Here is a 19,947-nt window from a genome sequence, read left to right as displayed (position 1 = left end):
AAGAAAGGTGTGTGGGGATTAAGTTTTGCTCTAGCTAGATGTCTCCTTTATATAGCCTTTCAAATCAGGGTTTTTGCTTAGATATTAAGAAAACTCTATTCATCGTTAGATGAAACCTGATTTAGATTCAAGCTAATATTTCTCAACCGTTAGATCGAAAAACAAAGATTTTCAAACACACTTGTGAACGTTTTCCAGGTTCATGAAAACCGGCCCAAACGTGTACGTTCATGTTGGTTCAATACAGTGACCAAAAGGAAACCATATGAGCTTCTCATATTGACCTGGTTCTACATTAATCATAACTAGTTCACTTGGCTTCAAACAAACTAGTTAGAGAGTCATTCAATTGCTATGAGATCTTATGTAACTACACAAGACACAATTGAACTCAAGATGATTTCGATTCGATTGAATCGGCTCAATGAACATTATAGACACAGTTTGCATTAAGTATTCCTTAGTAATTTAATGTTTATGTTAAGAGCACATTTTTAGATCATAACCTCTTAAGTACACAAACAAGTTCGCGGACTTTAGCATCGGTTTGAGTTTCCAAAACTCAACAGAAATTCTCGGGTCGAGAACTTCCGCCGGTTCGCGGACTTGGTCACACAAACGAGTTTAGGAAATCCCAGCAGAAATTCTCGGTCGAGAACTTCCGTCAGTTTGCGGACTGATTCTGCAGACTGGGTTCGCGGACTTGGCAAGCCAATTCCACAATCCTACCGATTTCTCTTGCTCAACAAAGTTCAAAGAACTTCGGATCAAGGAATACATGGTTATGTAATCTAACTCTCATTTGAATCATTGATACTTTCTCATAGGGCGCTATCCCAACCGTTATTCACAGATTGTCTTCACGTCAGAGCAACTCTCAACTTAGTGATTGAAAGATGAAGATAAACCTGATCAAAGCAAAAAGCTTTACCAACACATGAATTTCGAGAAAAAGATAAGCATTGAATACTCAGCTCGAAATCTCAAATGTGTTTGATCTAATCTATATAGCATACGACTTTTGTCTCATAAGAAGTAGGAGATAGAATAGATAGACTTTTGAGTGATAGATAAGTTCAAGTCTTCACATACCTTTTTGTTGATGAAGTTCCACGGTTCCTTGTGTAGATCTTCGTCGTTGTCGTTGAATCGCCATGAAGTCCTTGAGCTCAACTACACTTTTCCCATCCTAGTCCGAGACTTAGCTAATAGGCTAGAAATCAATTTATAGTTTTGATCACTAACATTGACAAACATGCTTGATATAGCAACGCATGCGAGGTTGGCAGAGCTATGCTCTAACAAAAGATTGCATAGGTATCACTTTTGTTTCTTTCAAAAGTCCATTCGTCCTTAAACCAATAAACGAATATCGATCATGAACGACTTTACTTTTGACAACAATATGGGACCTTCAAGTTCACGGACGCCAACAATACATATCCCATAAAAATATTGCAATATATCAAACCAAAAGAATACTGCAATAATAATCATCCTCCAAATATTTTTCGAATTTTTCAAACCCAAAAACCTAAAAAATAAACACAAGAAGATGAAACCAAAATAGCTATGTGTAGTCACAATCGTCGCTATTTAAAACACTAGTTATTCTTCCAACTAATCCAAAAAGAAGATATACTAGGCATATAAACCAAAAACTCAATTTTCCTTGATGATTTCATACCTCTGAAATGGTCCATAAAAGTAGGAGTCATTGATATCCTTAATCCTTTTGACTGTAGAGACACCGTGCTCAAAAGTTAGAATGTTGACCTTTCGATCAATAGTGCGAGCATAATGACGAGCCTTTGTGCAATTTTTTTTTTTTATAAGCAAAGGCCTTCAAGTAAGGCTAATGGTCACCCTCAACTGCTGGAGCTATCCAAGTAGGAGGCATAGACCAGTACATAGATGTTTTTTTTCCGTTTAGACCATTGAGCTAGCTCATGAGCAACAGTATTACATGTTCTAGGTTGGAAACTAAAAATATAGGTAACTAAAGAAGAAGCAAACAACTGAATGTCTTTGAAGATTGCATCTGTCCTGGAATCACCTTCAAAATGACCCAAAGAGAATTGTTCCACTAGCTTCTTAGCGTCACTTTCAATGATGATATGAGTCATCTTCTGTTCCACAACTTTCTTGAGAATTACCCTGATAGCTTTAGCTTCAACTTCCTCCGCTGACAAGACTTCAAAAACCATAGCAGCACAGAAAGAAGCTTTACTAGTGTAGTCTCTCATCACATATCATGCACCATTATCTCCAGATGTGTTATCAAAATCTCCATCTGTGTTATATTTGATCCATCCAACCAGGGGGCATCCATTTGTGATTTAGAACTATGGGACTAGAGAGGGTAGCTACATAAGTATTCTTCCTAGTTGAGAGCATATCTCTAGCTCTTTCTAAGACAGACTTATGATTTTCAGACAAGTTTTGAAAAACCAGGTTATTTCTACTGGTCCAAAGGGACCATAAGATAGCGACAAAAAGTTGTTGGTCAACATCAGAAAGTCTGGAGTTATGATCCAGTAACCAGAAAACAAGCCACTGTTAAAAAGTTTTTTTGAATAAAAAAGGAAGTATTTATGCAAAAACTAGACAGAAACCAGACCTTGGAAGCAAAAGGACACAAAACCAAAGTATGCATAATGTTTTCATGAGGATCCTTACATATAGCACATTCAACAGAATGCATGGGCATTCTGGTATGGATAACAGTTCTAGCAGGAAGGGCGTTTATAGCAGCTTTCCAAAGGAAGAGTTGAATTCTGTAAGGAACTCTAATCTTCCAAATATGTAACCAAAGATTTTTACAGGGAGAGGGGTTGAAACCTCTGAGACCCAAGTAAGCATATTTTGAAGAAAATTTTCCATTCTTCGAGAGGTCCCAAGCCCTCCTGTCAGGAGTGCAATGCTGGCTTAAGGGAATAGTGACGATCTTCTTAACAAAAGCATCATCAAAATGAGTAGTGAGTTTAGAAACATTCCAGGTTCTAGTGGAGTTATCAATAAAATAATCAACTCTTAGGTTAGGGTCCTGAGGGGTGAGAGGGCTAGGAGTGGCAAACCCCAGACTTGGAGTCCATTTATCACACCAAGGGTCGATAAATTTACCATCCCCAACAATCCAAGAGACAAAGGGTTTAATCAACTCCTTTATAGCATGGAGACATTTCCAAGTCCAAGAGCACTTGGCAGGACACTTAGCATTCAGGAAATCAGTCCTAGGAAAATATCTAACTTTTAAAATCTGAGCTAACATACAATCAGGATTTTCAATTATTTTCCAGGCATTTCTGGCTAACATAGCCAGGTTGTTTAGCTCAGCTTTACGAAATCCCATACCACCTTCGGATTTAAGGGAGCACAAAGTATCCCAACCCAAAAGATGTAGCTTTCTATCTTTTGGGTCTAGAGATTCTCCCCACCAGAATTTACAAAAGTTGGCATCCATCTGTCTACATAGATGCTTAGGAATTAAGAAAGCCCCCATTTGATACAAGGGAATGGCTTGACCAATGTGTTTCACTAGAGTATTTCTAGCGGCCTGAGAGAGGAGTTTATGAATCCAAATAGTTATTCTGGCATCCACAGCCTGCAAGATACTCATATGAGTTTGGATTTTAGAAACTTTGAAAATAGTTGGAGTGCCCAGGTATTTCTCGCCTAAATCCCTGTTATGGATATCCAGAATATTGGCTAAAATGGCTTTCCTATGTTCAGGGATTTTTCTACTAAAAAGAATACCAGACTTGTCAAAATTGATTTCCTGACCAGAGGCAAGATAATACTTTTGAAGATAGTTTTTTATGACAGTAAAATTTTCAGTAGTAGCAGAGGAGAAAAGGAGAGAATCATCAGCAAACAGAAAATGGGTCATTTCAGGAGCATTTTTACAAATTTTGATACCCTTGAGAGTTCCATTTCTTTGAAGACTATCCATGTAAGAAGATAAAGACTCAGCACAGATAATGTAAAGGTAAGGGGATAAGGGATCCCCTTTCCTTTGACCTCTCTCAGGTTGAAAAAAACCAGTAGGGCTACCATTAAGAAGGACAGAATAGGAAACAGTGGAAACACACTGATTTATGAGTTTGATCCAGTTTTCAGCTAACCCCATTTTTCTCAAAACTTTTTCTAAGAAGGACCATTCCAATTTATCATAAGCCTTTGACATATCAAGTTTGATGGCAGCAGTACCCTCAACTTTGTCATTATGATTAACAAAATATATGGCTTCATTTGCAAGGAGAATATTGTCAGAAATACTCCTCTTAGTTATGAAGGCACTTTGGTTTTGGGATATGATACTATTCATGAAAGGTTTGAGCCTGTTTGCAAGAGTTTTGGAAAGAATTTTGTAAATGAAATTGCATAAACCTATGGGTCTGTATTGGTTAACTAATTCATCTAAAGGAACTTTAGGGATCAGAGCAATACTGGTATGGTTGAAGACTTTAGCTATATGCCCAATTCTAAAACAAGTTTGGGTCATATCCACAACAGCTTCACCCACAATGTCCCAATATTTTTGGTAAAAAAAGCCCTGTAAAGCCATCTGTACCTGGGGATTTTTTACCTCCCATTTGAAAAACAACATTTTTTATTTCCGAAGCAGTGAGAGGAAGTTTTAGAGAATCATTATCCTCAGCAGAAAATTTCACAGGGAGCTCATTTAGAATTTCATCCTGAAATTGTTGGGGTTGAGAAGAGTAAAGATTTGTAAAGTAATCTAATAAAGAATTCCCAATGCTATCTCTATCAGTTAGGATAACATTAGTAGAATCCTTGATCCAACTGATGGCATTCCTCTTTCTTCTGAATATGGTGACTCTATGAAAGTAAGGTGTATTTCTATCACCTTCAATGAGCCAAACTTCTCTAGATTTATCTTTCCAATAAAGTTTCTCCAAAGTATAAAGGTACTCTAATCTGGCTTTAAGTCTAGCAGTAGCAGCAGTATCAGTAGGATCAAAAATCTGTAAATTTAACAAATCTTTCCTAATGATAGATATATCAGTTTGAATATTACCAAAAGAGGATTTGTTCCAGTCTCTAAGACCTTTTTTAGTACTAAGCAATTTAGCTTTTAGTTTATAAGCTGGGGAGCCTATAACATTGACAGACCAAGAGTTAGCTATAATGTCTCTGCAAGTAGGATCCTCAATCCACATAACCATAAAATGAAAAGGTCTAGGCATACAATTTTCCTCATAGTTGAAAACTATATGCATGGGACAATGATCAGAGGAATCTCTAGGGAGATTGTTAACACAGAATTTGGGACAAAGGTCCTCAGCAATTTGGTTTAGAAAACATCTGTCTAATCTTTCTAAGATTAGATCAGGACCTTGTTGCATATTGGACCAAGTGAATCTTGAACCAGAAAAACCAGGATCGTGCAAACTGAAGGTAGAACAAAAGTTTCTTAGATGTTCAAAATCAGATTCATTTACTTCTAGACCACCATTCTTATCTTCTGTTCCTAAAAGGGTATTGAAATCACCAATAACAAAAACAGGTTCATCTATGGGAGCAATAGTCTGTTGACATTGTTGTTCCCAAAAAGAGGGTCTGAGAGTACTATTAGGTTCACCATACATAAAATAAATATGACAAGTTTTAGAATGAATGATGTCAGTAGAAGTCACATAGATCCCCCTTAAGCTAGAAGATATAATGTTCATATGGATTTCTTTTTTCCAAGCCAACACCAGGCCACCACTTCTACCAACACTAGGAACATTGAAAGTGCAAGGAAAACCCATATTTTTTAGTTTCCTAGCAACCATATCTTTCCCCATTTTAGTCTCAGAGAGGAAAATGATATCAGGGTTAACATTCCTACATAGCATACTCGGTTCTTTATTGGCAGATTTTTTACCAAAGCCTCTAAGGTTCCATGCTATAAGATTTATGTTGTTCACAGGGAAATGGTTCAAAACAGGGTCTGTGCTATCAAGAATAGGATTGTTTGGGATAGAATTTACCTGAGAGGAAGAGTCGGATCCACCACCAAGAGAGATATTGGAACTTTCACCATTTTGAGTAGAACTTTGGGAGGAATTGAGACTAAAATTGGCAGCATTGAGAGGGGAATTATTGCAAACGTCATTGCTACCTGGAGTACTATCAACAGGAACGTTGAAGTTGCCAAAGGAGTTAAAGATTGCTTAGGTATTGAGGGAGCAGTTGGAAAGATCTAAATCAGGTAATTCACCCAGATTGGTAATTGGGGTACACAGCTGAGCATAGTCGGGTTCAGTAGAGGTTTGTTCTTCAGGGATAACAGCAAGACTAGTTGCATTAGAATTTTCTCTGGTGCGTTTTCTTAAGTCTGACCTTGGGTTGATTTTTCTTTTGAGATTGGCTATAGCTTCCTTTTCAGCAGAACCTCCAGATCCTCTAGTGGCAATAGGACTGGTATTTGGGAGAGCTGCAGTTTTGAATCTTCTTGAAGAGTTAGTGGTACGAATCGGTCCACTTGGGGAAGACTCTGAACCAGTGATTGAGGCAGCAACAGTAACATTTTTAGTAGTAACTTGCTTTAATATTATTGGCAAGCCGTTTTCCAACTGAGTTGGATGTTTTTGAACCAGACCAACATCAAAAATCTTTAGGCTAGTAGATCTATTGACAAAAGGACCCGTTTGGAAAGTATTGGACAGACTCTTCTGGGAAGTAGTTTCCATCCTTTGGTTAACAACTACAGATTTTCCTTTGGAGCTTACTTCAATGGCAGTCAAGCCCAATTGAGTATCTGGTACATCCTCAGGATTTTGCATATCGGTATCAGTAGTGTTAGCAGTTGGAGGAGTGGTTTCCTTGACAGTTGAAGGCATCATTAGCTTAGAGACACTCGGGAGAGTGTAACTGCTTCATCGAGGATCCAGATCTTTGATTTGCTTTTGCTTAAGCTTCCAAGCAGGGCAGTTTTGATATTTGTGATCAAGTATGCGACAAGAAGTACAGCAATATCTTGGGACTCTGATGTGTCTACACTCAATGAGAAAATGTTCATTCCTTCCATTTGTGAAAAAGCGGAATGCCGGTGGGAAGAGCTTTCTGGACTGGAATTCTAATACAGACTTTGACATTCTTCTTGTGGGGATGCTTTCCAAACAGATTATGAGTTTCTATGAGCTCTCTCATATCTAGAGTAAGAAGTTTTAGATCTGCGAATTCTGTGCATTCGATGGGGATGTTACACAAGATGAACCACATGATTTCTTCATCAAACAGGAGTTGATGATTTGGTGGCCAGCCTTCAACTGGAAAAACTTTCAGATTTGATAAATGACCATATATAAACCAAGGTTTCTGAGAATTGATTCTATTAAAATCCTCCTCTGAAAGAAAACGAATGAAAACTTGTTTCTTTGACCATTAAAGGTGGTAAGAGTAGGGTGTTAAGCCAATGTTCAATTGTGGCAAATGTAGTATCTGATTGAAGAGGTTGGGATCAAAGTTTCACAACAAACATAACCTGCCATGCACCATTTCCAGTTAGAATCAGCTTCTGCTAAGATTACTTTCTTGTCAATGAACACTGGTTTGGTAAGGGAAGATGGTAGATTTAGTTTATCAGACATCTGGATAGAGAGAGCTTGGATTTCAAGGTTAAGGTTATGGGAGTTCTCAAAAGAAGATGAGATTTCCATAATATAAGAGTAAAGGGTATATATGACTGTTATTTGATTGAGATCAGAATCCCAAGTAACTATTATAAAATAGAGGGCTAGAGAGAAGAATCTCTGATTGATATTGTGTTGGTATATGTAACAGGCAATGTGGAAGAGGGAGATGCTGGAGGGATTTGTTTTCTTTTGAATTTGAACTTTAAAAAAGGAACGGGAATTTTGTTGACTGTAGTCAGAGGAAACTTCAGTGGAGTTTTGGTGTAAGGTTATTGTAAAGGAGTTGCAATTTGTACTCTGGGTGAGAGGTTTGACATATGGTAAGTCACTATCAAACCCAGACTTTTGGGTTTGTTTGCTCGCCAAAGTATTCACGTGAATGTTATGGGGGGAGAGCCACAAAGGGGTTTGACAAATGATATTGTACTGGAAAATTTGAGACAGATTGGATTGGGGATAGGTAACATGGATATGCGTTGTTGAGTATTTATTGTGTTTGTCATTTTTCATGATGACGTCAAGGTGATGATGTAAACTGTCAAACATAATAATGGTAGAAAAAGGAGGGAAAAGAATTTTCCTGCAAGGGTAGTTGGGGGGGGGGGGGGGTTGTTTGCCCTAAGGTTGTGTTTTATGGGTACACTAGAACCGTTCCTGGTTAATATGCCCCAGACTGCAGTGATGCCTCCCAACTGGTGCTGCCATTTCCTAGTATGCATACAACAAAAAATGTAAATTAGACCCCAAAGGTAAAAATCAAAGTTAGGTGACCCACCAGATATTCCCTTAATGGCAGTTCTGTGAGGGGTAATAGACTTAATTAGGATTAGGTGTTGAAAATAGGTCTTGGTAGTGTAATTATGGTTTGAAAGGATGAAATCAGACGCATGGCTTTGAAGAGGCGTGGTAGGATCTTAAAGATGTAGAAAATAAGAGTAAAAGAAAGCCTACTTGTTAAACCGCAAGTGCACGGTGTCGGTTGTAGTTTGTGCAAGAACGGGTCGAATCCACAGGGACTTGTGTGTGTAGTTGAAGTTTCCTAAGCTAAGCAGTGATAGTAAGTGACACTGGCAGTGACAGTGGCAGTGACAGTTACAATGGCAATGAGCCAAAGGCAGTGAAGTATAGAATGAAGGTACTAGGGTCTTTGAATCTACTTCTTGATCCTAAACTAAGGCAGATCCTAATCAATCATGTTCTTGTTTCATCTCAGGGAAGATTGTGGATGATTTACTTAACTAATCTTACTAACTTACCCCTAGCATCAACTGTCTTCTCACAGTACAGCTGATCACAGGCTTGTTTGCTCAACCAGTCATCTAGCAATCCGCATTAGTGGAAGGTTAATCCCCTAAGTTCTCTAGTTCACCCCTAGCATTGAGTGTCTTCTTACAGCACACTCAATCACAGGTGCATTTGATCACTAAGTTTACTAACTTCCCTACTTCAATTAAGCATAGCCCTTCAAATGGACTGAATCCTTAGCTACTCTCACTCTTACACCCCTAGAATCAGCTGTCTTCTTACAGCACAGCTGATCACAGATGCATTCACTCAACTAGCTAATTATCAATCCTACTTAGTTTCAGCACTACAAGAACAGTGACAGGATTACTAACTATCTTAACATACAATCAAGAGTTTCATCTAAACCCTAGCACATGAAATTAGAACATGATAAACATAATTAACATTTGAAATTGAAATTATATTGACTTCAAAACATGAACTGAAAACAACTTGGAAGCACTGGATATTCCAGGCCCCTTGGGTGAAGCTCTGGCTAGCCCAGGCATACCCCCTTTCACACACATCACAACTCTATTTATAGTTACACCCAATTCTCAAAAATACCTAATTTACAAAATTAGGGTTTATCCAAAAAAAAATCCCAAAACAGTGAATTTAGGGTTTCGATTTCACCTAATTTGATGGGTCAAATCTTACCCACAACGCCGACCCAATCTTCCTCTGACTTCACTGCTTCATTCCCACACCTCAATTTCTTCTTTAGCTTCACCTAATTCATCAATCTCTAACCTAGGGTTTCAGAGATAGGAAAGGTGCGAGATTGATGAAGTAGGCGGCTAGAAAGATGGGGGAAATGATGGGTTTCGCTTTTAGGGTGGAGTAGAGTGGTTTGGTGGTGTCAGGGAATGGTGGTGATGATGGAGAAGGTGGTGACAGTGGAGTAGTTGCAGAGGGAGTGGGAGGAAGAAGATGGGTTCGATGGAAAGAAGGAGGGGAGTGTTTGGCGATGGGTATAGGTGTAGGTTGTTACAGTGTGAAGCGGGTGTAGCCAATTCGATGTCCAGCGAAGCTGAGCCGTGGGATGCGGAAATGATAGATAAATCTAACGGCTACAAGTGAAGAGGCTGGTATCGACCGTCGGATGCGTGATACAACGAAACTGACGGCTCAAGATGGAGTTAGGTGCTGTAGTGTTAGACAGGAGCTTCAGACTTTGATGTACTGGCGATGCTGCGACCATAGGATGCTGAGATGATCCAATCTGACGGCTAGAAAAGGAAACGTGTATGGATATATGAAATGGATTTGGGTGAGGGTTTTGGGCCTTGGGTATGCCAAGCCCATATCTTCTTTAAGAACAATTCTTCCTCTTCAAGCCCACTTCTAGCCTTTTGGTCTTGTGCACAACATTCTTCGCGGCTTCCTTGTGTAATTCCTCCCGGCTTTTCACTACTTTTCTGCTCTTTTCGCTCCGCTATTCATCCAAACTTTATTTATTACCTAAAAATGCAAAATTAGTTAATAAAAATATTTATTCTTGAAAACAAAGAAAATACAGAATATGGGATAAAATGTAGAATTAATGCACAAAAGATGAGTTAAATGCCAAGAAAAATATATAGAAATATGCACTTTTTAGCACTCATCAAATACCCCCAAACCTGAATTTTACTTGTCCTCAAGTAAAACAAAACTAAGGAAATCCTACCTATACCATTGTCGCTGGTCTCTCGAATGCATTTAGCGTATGCACTAAGCCTTTTAAACCACTAAGTGTCCCTAGTGGACGAGTGAAGTCTCGTGAAGGTTTGCTTAGAACGTACCTACAAAGTTCTAGGTCAAAATATAAGCTCAGATTCCATCAAATGTGACATGTGCAAGTCAGTTTAAGCTCACAGCAAAATGGAGATGTCAATCTAGCTATCAAAGGCACAATCCTAGCACTGATAACAAAAAAAGACATGTGATAAGAGTGTAAAGTGTATCTACACATGTGTCTAGAATGACCTGAAGTTATGACTACTAATCACCAAGAGATAGTTTTTAGGCTAAGAACCGAATTCTAAGCCAAGCTAGCTGTACGGCTTTACGAGAATTGTGAATGTTCACCCAATGAGTTGGTGATATTTCAGTTTACCCGCGTTATACATCGATGGCTGCACCCTCCTTTCTTATTACAAGACTATTTACAACAAAAAGATGACTCTTTACATGACTCTTATTTACATTGATTACTCTCTTTTATTTTTGGAACAAGAGAGAATATTGTCTTTAACATGACAAAACATGGAATAAATAAATACTTGATTGAATATATATATATATATTTTTTTTGTAAGAAATAACTTTGATCTTTACAACATAGTGACACTTTTGATACATGAACAAAAAGAAAAACATAATTACATGACTCTTAGCAAGAGATGGCCCTTATCGAATGCATCCGGTCAAATTCTATGGTTGCTTTTCTTAATGTATCCTCCAACTTCTATCCCAGCCAACCAAAGAACAAGCTAGTCAAGTTTCATTCAGTATTCTAAAGTGATTGGCAACCTAACTTCCTATCAAACACCTTGAAGATCGAGGCTATACATGTATTGGTAGATCGTGCGCGTGCAAGTTTCTTATCACATGTGAATTGTGCTAGAATCAGGGTGCCTAAATATCTAGACTAAGACTCCTAATAATTACATATTTGCACAAGAGTCAACATTTCAAGGTAAATGAGCTCCATTTTTTATGATTTTTTTAATTTTTTTTTTTAATTTTTTTTTTTTCATAAATTTTTTGGAATTTTTAAATTTTTTCAAAAAGAGTTCAAAAAGAAGGAGTTCTTGTTTTCAATTATGGCATGTGATCGTGGTATCTACTCTATACCCCCAAACCTAAACTAAACATTGTCCTCAATGTTTCAAAAGATAAACATGATTATAACACATACCATGAGAACGATGCTAAGTGTAGAAAAAGGAAAGAGATTACCGGATATTGGCGAAAGCAAGTTTTGAACTCCATTATTCAAGGCAAAAATCCAACATATGTCAGCCGAGATCATATTGGATTAGCACTATATATACAAAAGAAACAAAAGATTTAACTAAGAAACTATCTACAAGAAAATTTGGTTTTTAATGGGATTGGACTTTTGGGAAAAATTTGGTTTTGTCGGGAGACATTTGGTTTTGATGGGAAAAAGAAAAATTTTGGTTTTTAGGGAAACATTTGGAAAACTTTGGTTTTTATGGGAGAAAAACATTTGGTTTTTAATGGGATAAGGAGACCAAGCCCACTGTTGGGTTTTGCGAAGCCCAGCTACGTTTTTGAAAAACAGGCCCACTGCTGGCGAGTAAAGCTCACTGTTGGTTTTTGGAATTTTGAAATTTTGGCCCACTTGAACTTTGGTTCAGGCCCACAGTTCAGAAACAAGCCCAGGTAACAATTTGAAATTTGGGCTCTTAAATAGCCAAAGGTCGAGGCCCAACTGGGCTTTTGAAAACGTTTTCTGTTTTTTGGTCAAGCCCACAGTGTAAATGTTTTGTTTTCAAATGGATGTTAAGCCCACAGTCCCAGAAATTTAGTTGGGCTTTGGCTAGCTACTAACTAAAATATGAGGCCCAACTGGGCTTTCAAAAGTTCAGTTTCCTTTAATTTAAACAACATGCCCAAATCAATCTAAAACCATGCCCACAAGAAATTAAACAAACAAGCCCACAAGAAATTAATTACAAACCCAACAGAAAAATGGAAAAAATTATTACAAGCCCACAAATTAAAAATGGAAGCCCACAGGTTGGGTTCTCTTAATGGGTTTAGGCTTACTTGCTTAAGCACATCCCAGCTGCTCAGTTTGGTTGCAAAAGCCCAGTTGGGCTTTGGATCATCCTAAGCTTTGGCTTCAATACTCAAGGCCCAGTTGGGCTTGGCTTATGAATGGCAGCAGCACCACTTCAGGCTTAGCAGCAGGAGAAGCAGCTCAGCAGCAGCCTTGGCAGCAGCAGAGGCTGGCAGCAACAACAGGAAGAGCACCAGAGGCTCAGCACCAGCAGCAGCAAGCGCAGCAGAGCAGCAGCAAGCGCAGCAGAGCAGCACAACAGTAGTTGGCAACAGCAGCAGCAACAGGCAGCAGCAGCAACACAGTTCAGCAGCACCAAAAGATGGTACCTGGTGAACTCAACAACATTCAAAACAGTAAGTCAAAGCAGTAAATCAAAGATGCAGGAATGCAATATAAAAATGATGTAAATGCAATATGCAAGATATGCAAGTTACAACTAATGCTAACAACAGATGCAGTTGGGGATAAGATGCAAGAAAAACTTCAACAACACAGCACCAAGTCCCCGGCAGCGGCACCAAAAACTTGGTAGGCTCTTAAAGATGTAGAAAATAAGAGTAAAAGAAAGCCTACTTGTTAAACCGCAAGTGCACGGTGTCAGTTGTAGTTTGTGCAAGAACGGGTCGAATCCACAGGGACTTGTGTGTGTAGTTGAAGTTTCCTAAGCTAAGCAGTGACAGTAAGTGACACTGGCAGTGACAGTTACAATGGCAATGAGCCAAAGGCAGTGAAGTATAGAATGAAGGTACTAGGGTCTTTGAATCTACTTCTTGATCCTAAACTAAGGCAGATCCTAATCAATCATGTTCTTGTTTCATCTCAGGGAAGATTGTGGATGATTTACTTAACTAATCTTACTAACTTACCCCTAGCATCAACTGTCTTCTCACAGTACAGCTGATCACGTGCTTGTTTGCTCAACCAGTCATCTAGCAATCCGCATTAGTGGAAGGTTAATCCCCTAAGTTCTCTAGTTCACCCCTAGCATTGAGTGTATTCTTACAGCACACTCAATCACAGGTGCATTTGATCACTAAGTTTACTAACTTCCCTACTTCAATTAAGCATAGCCCTTCAAATGGACTGAATCCTTAGCTACTCTCACTCTTACACCCCTAGAATCAGCTGTCTTCTTACAGCACAGCTGATCACAGATGCATTCACTCAACTAGCTAATTATCAATCCTACTTAGTTTCAGCACTACAAGAACAGTGACATGATTACTAACTATCTTAACATACAATCAAGAGTTTCATCTAAACCCTAGCACATGAAATTAGAACATGATAAACATAATTAACATTTGAAATTGAAATTATATTGACTTCAAAACATGAACTGAAAACAACTTGGAAGCACTGGCTATTCCAGGCCCCTTGGGTGAAGCTCTGGCTAGCCCAGGCATACCCCCTTTCACACACATCACAACTCTATTTATAGTTACACCCAATTCTCAAAAATACCTAATTTACAAAATTAGGGTTTATCCAAAAAAAAATCCCAAAACAGTGAATTTAGGGTTTCGATTTCACCTAATTTGATGGGTCAAATCTTACCCACAACGTCGACCCAATCTTCCTCTGACTTCACTGCTTCATTCCCACACCTCAATTTCTTCTTTAGCTTCACCTAATTCATCAATCTCTAACCTAGGGTTTCAGAGATAGGAAAGGTGCGAGATTGATGAAGTAGGCGGCTAGAAAGATGGGGGAAATGATGGGTTTCGCTTTTAGGGTGGAGTAGAGTGGTTTGGTGGTGTCAGGGAATGGTGGTGATGATGGAGAAGGTGGTGACAGTGGAGTAGTTGTAGAGGGAGTGGGAGTGGGAGGAAGAAGATGGGTTCGATGGAAAGAAGGAGGGGAGTGTTTGGAGATGGGTATAGGTGTAGGTTGTTACAGTGTGAAGCGGGTGTAGCCAATTCGATGTCCAGCGAAGCTGAGCCGTGGGATGCGGAAATGATAGATAAATCTAACGGCTACAAGTGAAGAGGCTGGTATCGACCGTCGGATGCGTGATACAACGAAACTGACGGCTCAAGATGGAGTTAGGTGCTGTAGTGTTAGACAGGAGCTTCCGACTTTGATGTACTGGCGATGCTGCGACCATATGATGCTGAGATGATCCAATCTGACGGCTAGAAAAGGAAACAGGTATGGATATATGAAATGGATTTGGGTGAGGGTTTTGGGCCTTGGGTATGCCAAGCCCATATCTTCTTTAAGAACAATTCTTCCTCTTCAAGCCCACTTCTAGCCTTTTGGTCTTGTGCAAAACATTCTTCGCGGCTTCCTTGTGTAATTCCTCCCGGCTTTTCACTACTTTTCTGCTCTTTTCGCTCCGCTATTCATCCAAACTTTATTTATTACCTAAAAATACAAAATTAGTTAATAAAAATATTTATTCTTGAAAACAAAGAAAATACAGAATATGGGATAAAATGTAGAATTAATGCACAAAAGATGAGTTAAATGCCAAGAAAAATATATAGAAATATGCACTTTTTAGCACTCATCAAGGCGTGGTAAACAAAGCGACATGACGCTTAACCAAGAGCCTTAAATGGCAATGAATAGGTGTGTTGAGGGCTTTTAAAGGTAGGTTTTGGAGGTAATTAGCATTTACAGAACCAAAAATTAACTTTCTTTCACCAGAAGAGGAAAGTTTTAGGGAGGATTTAGAAAGTTTAAAGAATGGCTGGAAGTTCATCACAGAGTAACGGAATCCCTGTAGAATCTTCATTACCATTTTCTGCTGCATCTCCTGATTCGTCTGAGTATGCACAAGCCAAATCACTTCTTCCATTGCTAGGAATTTCAGAGTTACAGAAACTGCAAGATGATGTGCGATCAGAAATTGATCGTCATATACGGCTCCAGATCCAGAAACGGGAGGAAGAGAAGGCTGCTCGAGAACGAGAGAGAGAAGGATGGAGAAGTTGTATGATATGTGGTTGCCAAAGTATTTTGAGCGTCGAGAGAGAAAGGATGAAGAATGGGAGGAGAAACAAGCGGAGAAGAAAGCCAAAGCACCCAAGTATGGGAGTGTGACTGAGAGTGACTCTGATTCAAAAGATGGGTTTGAGGCTGAGGGAGAGATGGAGACCAGTGATTTGGACTCGGATGCTGATGAGAGTGATGAGGAGAGCAATCATGGAAGAATAGTTTCTGATAAGCAGCATTTAAGGAGCCGTTTTGAGTATTTGCCAATCCCAAGATCTTCTCGAGGACCATGAATGAGGGTGAATCAGTGAGATTGAGCATAAGTTTGAGGGTGCCTGATTCTGAGGATGAAGATGAGGATGAGGAGGGAGGGGATAATGATTCAGATACCAGTGGCACTTCACCTACTCCATCAGATAGTGAAGACAGTGAAAGATGTGAAGGTGATGAATGGGATGGAATGTGGTGAACTCAGCAGAGGCCAGTTTTTCAGGCTGAGCATAAAGCCTAAAAACGATTAACAAGTTTTTTTTGAAAAGGCTCTTCTGGTAACTCCCTTTTGTCCTGTACTCCTTGAATCTGTTGTTGCTGGTGATGGTAAGTCTCTTGTTGCTTCTCAATGTTGATCGGTCGGCTTTGTTTGCTGTTCTTTTTATTTGTGTGTTTGTGTAATTAGTACTGTTAAGGATGATGTCGGAGGTAGTATTACTATTTTTCTTGTGAACACTGGGTGAATCAGTGTTAACTGGTGTTGAAGTAACGGTATCTTGGTGATTGTAATATGTTTTTGAATATTGTGGGTTTGGGTATTCAGGGTTATGGAACTTTAAAGGCTTGTAATGGTTTATGGAACTTTGATAGGGTTTAATGTTGAATTTTGTACTCTGATATCTGGAATTGTGGATATTGCTATGAATATTACTCTTGGTTTGCTTACTAAGATCAAATTCCTGGAGTTTGGGAGTTTGTAAGCAACTGCTCAGATGAGATTTAGCTTTGTGGTACTGGGTAGAAATGTTTAGACTTTTTTCCTTGTACCAAGACCTGGGGTTTGAGATGGTGATGAAATTACACAGAGAGATGAATAAACTGATGATGAAACTGATAATAGATTCGATGCGACTAACAGATTTAGTACTAGAATTAGCAGTGATACCTGAGTGACTAGCAAATTGCATCTGAAGAACGAACAGAATTAGGCCTGGTGCGTCAAGGTGACGTTGCAGACACTCTCTCTCTTAATTTAGAAACTTAACATTTCAATACCTCCACGATCTAAATCCGGCATTGCCGTTCTAGTATTACCGAGTTTACCTCTCTTTCTCACCCCGAACCTTTGCGCAATTGATAAGCACGTCAGTGCGACACATTTAGATCCATAATTATATTTTCTAGGACTCTCTATCGAACTAATGATGTTGTTTTAAGCAATTTATAGGAATTACAAGCAAATCCAATCACCGGTGAAATATAGGCTCATTTGCAAGCTAAAATGACATTTGTCACTTTGCGGTACCAAAAAGGGACACTGCTACATTAACCATAGGGCAGCATGTTATTTATTTAATATTGGTCAAGAGCACCTGATTGATTGTGTCATTTCTCGGACATAAGACAGTATAGTGGAAACAAAGGAATTGCCTTTGTATTTTTCAAGCAGCTGTAACCCACTAGTGATGATGAGGCTAGTAGTGGGTTCTTGAGAGTTAAAACTATTCAACTTCTTATGGGTCCTACTTTAGTTTTTAATATGGCAAGTGATTTGGTGGAAGGAATACAGTATCGCAACATCATGAGTACGTTTTTTTTTTGAAGCATATTGTGAACACAAAGATCATTGTCATCTGAGTGTTCACAAATAATGCGCGCAGACTCATGACAATATAGTAAAAAGCTGCGCCTGAGGGGGATGAATTGGTTATGTCGAGTCCTTGACTCAGATTCCTAACACTCTTCCTCGTCTCATCAACTACAATCATTGTTCTTAGCTCGCATAATAAGATAAATAATGGATGAAGTATAAAACGTACGAACATGATGTACCATAAATATCGAATCGAACATGTAAAGTATAAATGCATGAATGATTCATCACTCAGATCTCTGTCTGCGGGTTTGGGTTTTTGATTATATGTATGATGGTTACAGAAATAGTCGAATAACTTTGAGATCAACACAAGCCTGCGTAGCAGGAGGAACTTCACTTACACTTTCTCTATCTCTTTGTCTCTCTCCTATTCTCCTCTCAATGTTTTCGGATCCCCCTCTTCACTTGGGAGAGAGGGGTATTTATAGGGAGGTTACGTGGGGTCCACTTCTGAAGCCCGTTATAACCTTATCCTCTTATGTCTTGTGCCGCTTACGCAGAAGTCTTCGTATTCTCGGATTTATCTGCGTGTTCTGTTTGAATACGCAGTGCTATCTGCGCTTCCTACACAGTCTGAATGAAACGTATGATGTTTGAGGGTATTTAATGCGGGTAGTTGAGATGTCTGTCCGCGGTAGACAGCTGTCCTCTGCCCCTGTCTTGTCTTCGTCAGTCGGACTATCCCCAGCCGTAGATCTTAGATCTTTCTGGGGATAGGATAAAGTGACTCTTGGCTGTCCTCGTGTGATATCATATCTTGATGCTCTTAGCCGCATGTCCTCCACGTGTGTCTTTTTGGACACGTGGCGGAAGACGAAATGCGTACCTACACATATCATGAGTACGTAAATGGGAGACATAGTTTCGAAGAGTATTAATGTATTGGAAATGACACGTGGCACATTATTATTGGGAGTTGTTTCATTAACACATGGCAATTTTCAATTGGGAATGATGATGTGGTGCAGAAAATGAAAAATAAAACGAGTCACTCGGAGGTCATATACCGGGTCACGTTTGGAGACGGAGGGGAGGCCGGTTTTTGGAGTGGAAGCTACAGACGCCGCAGACTGGAACAGCAGTTTGAACAGCCGTGAAGGCAAGAAGTGAAACACAAGATATTGAAGGGTAAGGAGACGATTCAGTGACAAGGATTTACTTTTTCCTCTATTTTTCTCGTAATTATTTTTATGGGTTTTGAGAAACCCATTGCTATGTTCTAATCCATTTGTAACTAGGGTTTCATGGAGGAAATTACTTTAAGCATTAGACAAATTGAAATGAAACTATTTTGGTATGAGGCTATGAAAATGAATCTTGAAGTCTATAATTATGTCTATCGGTTTTATTAGAATATGAGTTGTTGCACACAAGCTTTGTATGGTACATTAGCCTCTATTCATAAATTCATATAGTTTGCAATTGCATTTGTTGGTATCTGATAATTCATGCTTAGGTTAAATATTTTGATGGGTTATGCTTAGACGATGCAAATGAAAATTGTGAATCTATAAATTATGTTTTCGATAATTGTCTCGTCATTATAATTTGATAGGTCATGCTTAGATAATTTGATGGGTTATACTTAGGAGATGCGATTTTATGATCAAAAACATATATCAATAATAGGTGTGGCAATAGAACAAATACGTATACATAAATTTGGGTTTGAATTCTTTTCGGTGCGAAATATAAATAGTAGTGGAATCCATAGACCCTGGTTACCGTTTCTATTCTTATATATTGATTTGTTTAGCTATTATTTTCTTCTTTGAAATCATTTTTCTAAAACCCATAAATTTTCTTCTTGGTTAGTTTTATTAGAGATATTGATTACAGTATTTCCACTGCTCCTCGTGGGAACGACCCGTACTTGCCTCTGTCTACTAGTTGGACACCGTGCGATTGCAGTTATCACATACAGGTATCTCCGGATCCTATCAAGGATAACTTTCTTCTGATTCCCGATTAAGATATTCTGAGTACCAAGTTTTTTTGCATGTCCTTCAATGAGTTGGTTTATCTGCAATTGAAGGTTAGAAAGTTCGTTCTTGACTTCAGCCTGAACGCGAATCAGATCCTTGACAGATTCTCCCATCCAAGAGTTATACTCTTTTCTTTCATGCAACTTCTTCAGAATAAACTCTTGACCGGAATCACATCCTTTGAGATCATCCTCAACCATAGGGTTACCTTCTTCTTTGGGAACAGTTTCCATGGAGCTCCTTTCTGACCAAAAATGAAACACATATAAGAGTTATATATGTTTGAAAAATCTCTGGTGAGAAACCCTAGAGAACCTTGAGGAGACGTGGACGTTCGTGGGACGAGATAAATGGCCTCCAAGATATAATGCTCATAGTGCAGCAAAAATCCTCCATCAAAGTGACAAACAAGAATGAAGCTAG

At 38.9% G+C, this 19,947-nt stretch overlaps 1 protein-coding gene across 1 annotated transcript; it reads right to left on the bottom strand.

Moving 5' to 3' along the window:
• Window positions 1-1,868: 1,868 nt before the first annotated feature.
• LOC113295080 lies at window positions 1,869-6,851 on the bottom strand. Its single transcript, XM_026543436.1, has 4 exons — window positions 6,230-6,851; window positions 4,589-6,130; window positions 2,680-4,245; window positions 1,869-2,194 (listed from the first exon to the last, which is right to left on the bottom strand). Exons 1-4 carry the CDS (start codon window positions 6,849-6,851, stop codon window positions 1,869-1,871), a joined length of 4,056 nt encoding a protein of 1,351 aa, XP_026399221.1.
• Between the last annotated feature and the right edge of the window lie 13,096 nt (window positions 6,852-19,947).

Source organism: Papaver somniferum, chromosome 7 (assembly GCF_003573695.1).
Source record: "Papaver somniferum cultivar HN1 chromosome 7, ASM357369v1, whole genome shotgun sequence".
Classification (NCBI taxonomy): domain Eukaryota; kingdom Viridiplantae; phylum Streptophyta; class Magnoliopsida; order Ranunculales; family Papaveraceae; genus Papaver; species Papaver somniferum.
Note: the sequence above shows the minus strand (reverse complement) of the source record. Positions and strands in the feature narration are given on the sequence as shown.

Coding starts and splice junctions, on each gene's coding strand:
- LOC113295080 (XM_026543436.1), bottom strand. CDS start 6,851: ATGCCTTCAACTGTCAAGGAAACCACTCCTCCAACTGCTAACACTACT. Junction 4,246..4,588: donor TGTTGTTTTTCAAATGGGAG/GTAAAAAATCCC, acceptor TTGCAAATGAAG/CCATATATTTTGTTAATCAT. Junction 2,195..2,679: donor TTCTGTTGAATGTGCTATAT/GTAAGGATCCTC, acceptor TGGTTTTTGAAG/TCTTGTCAGCGGAGGAAGTT.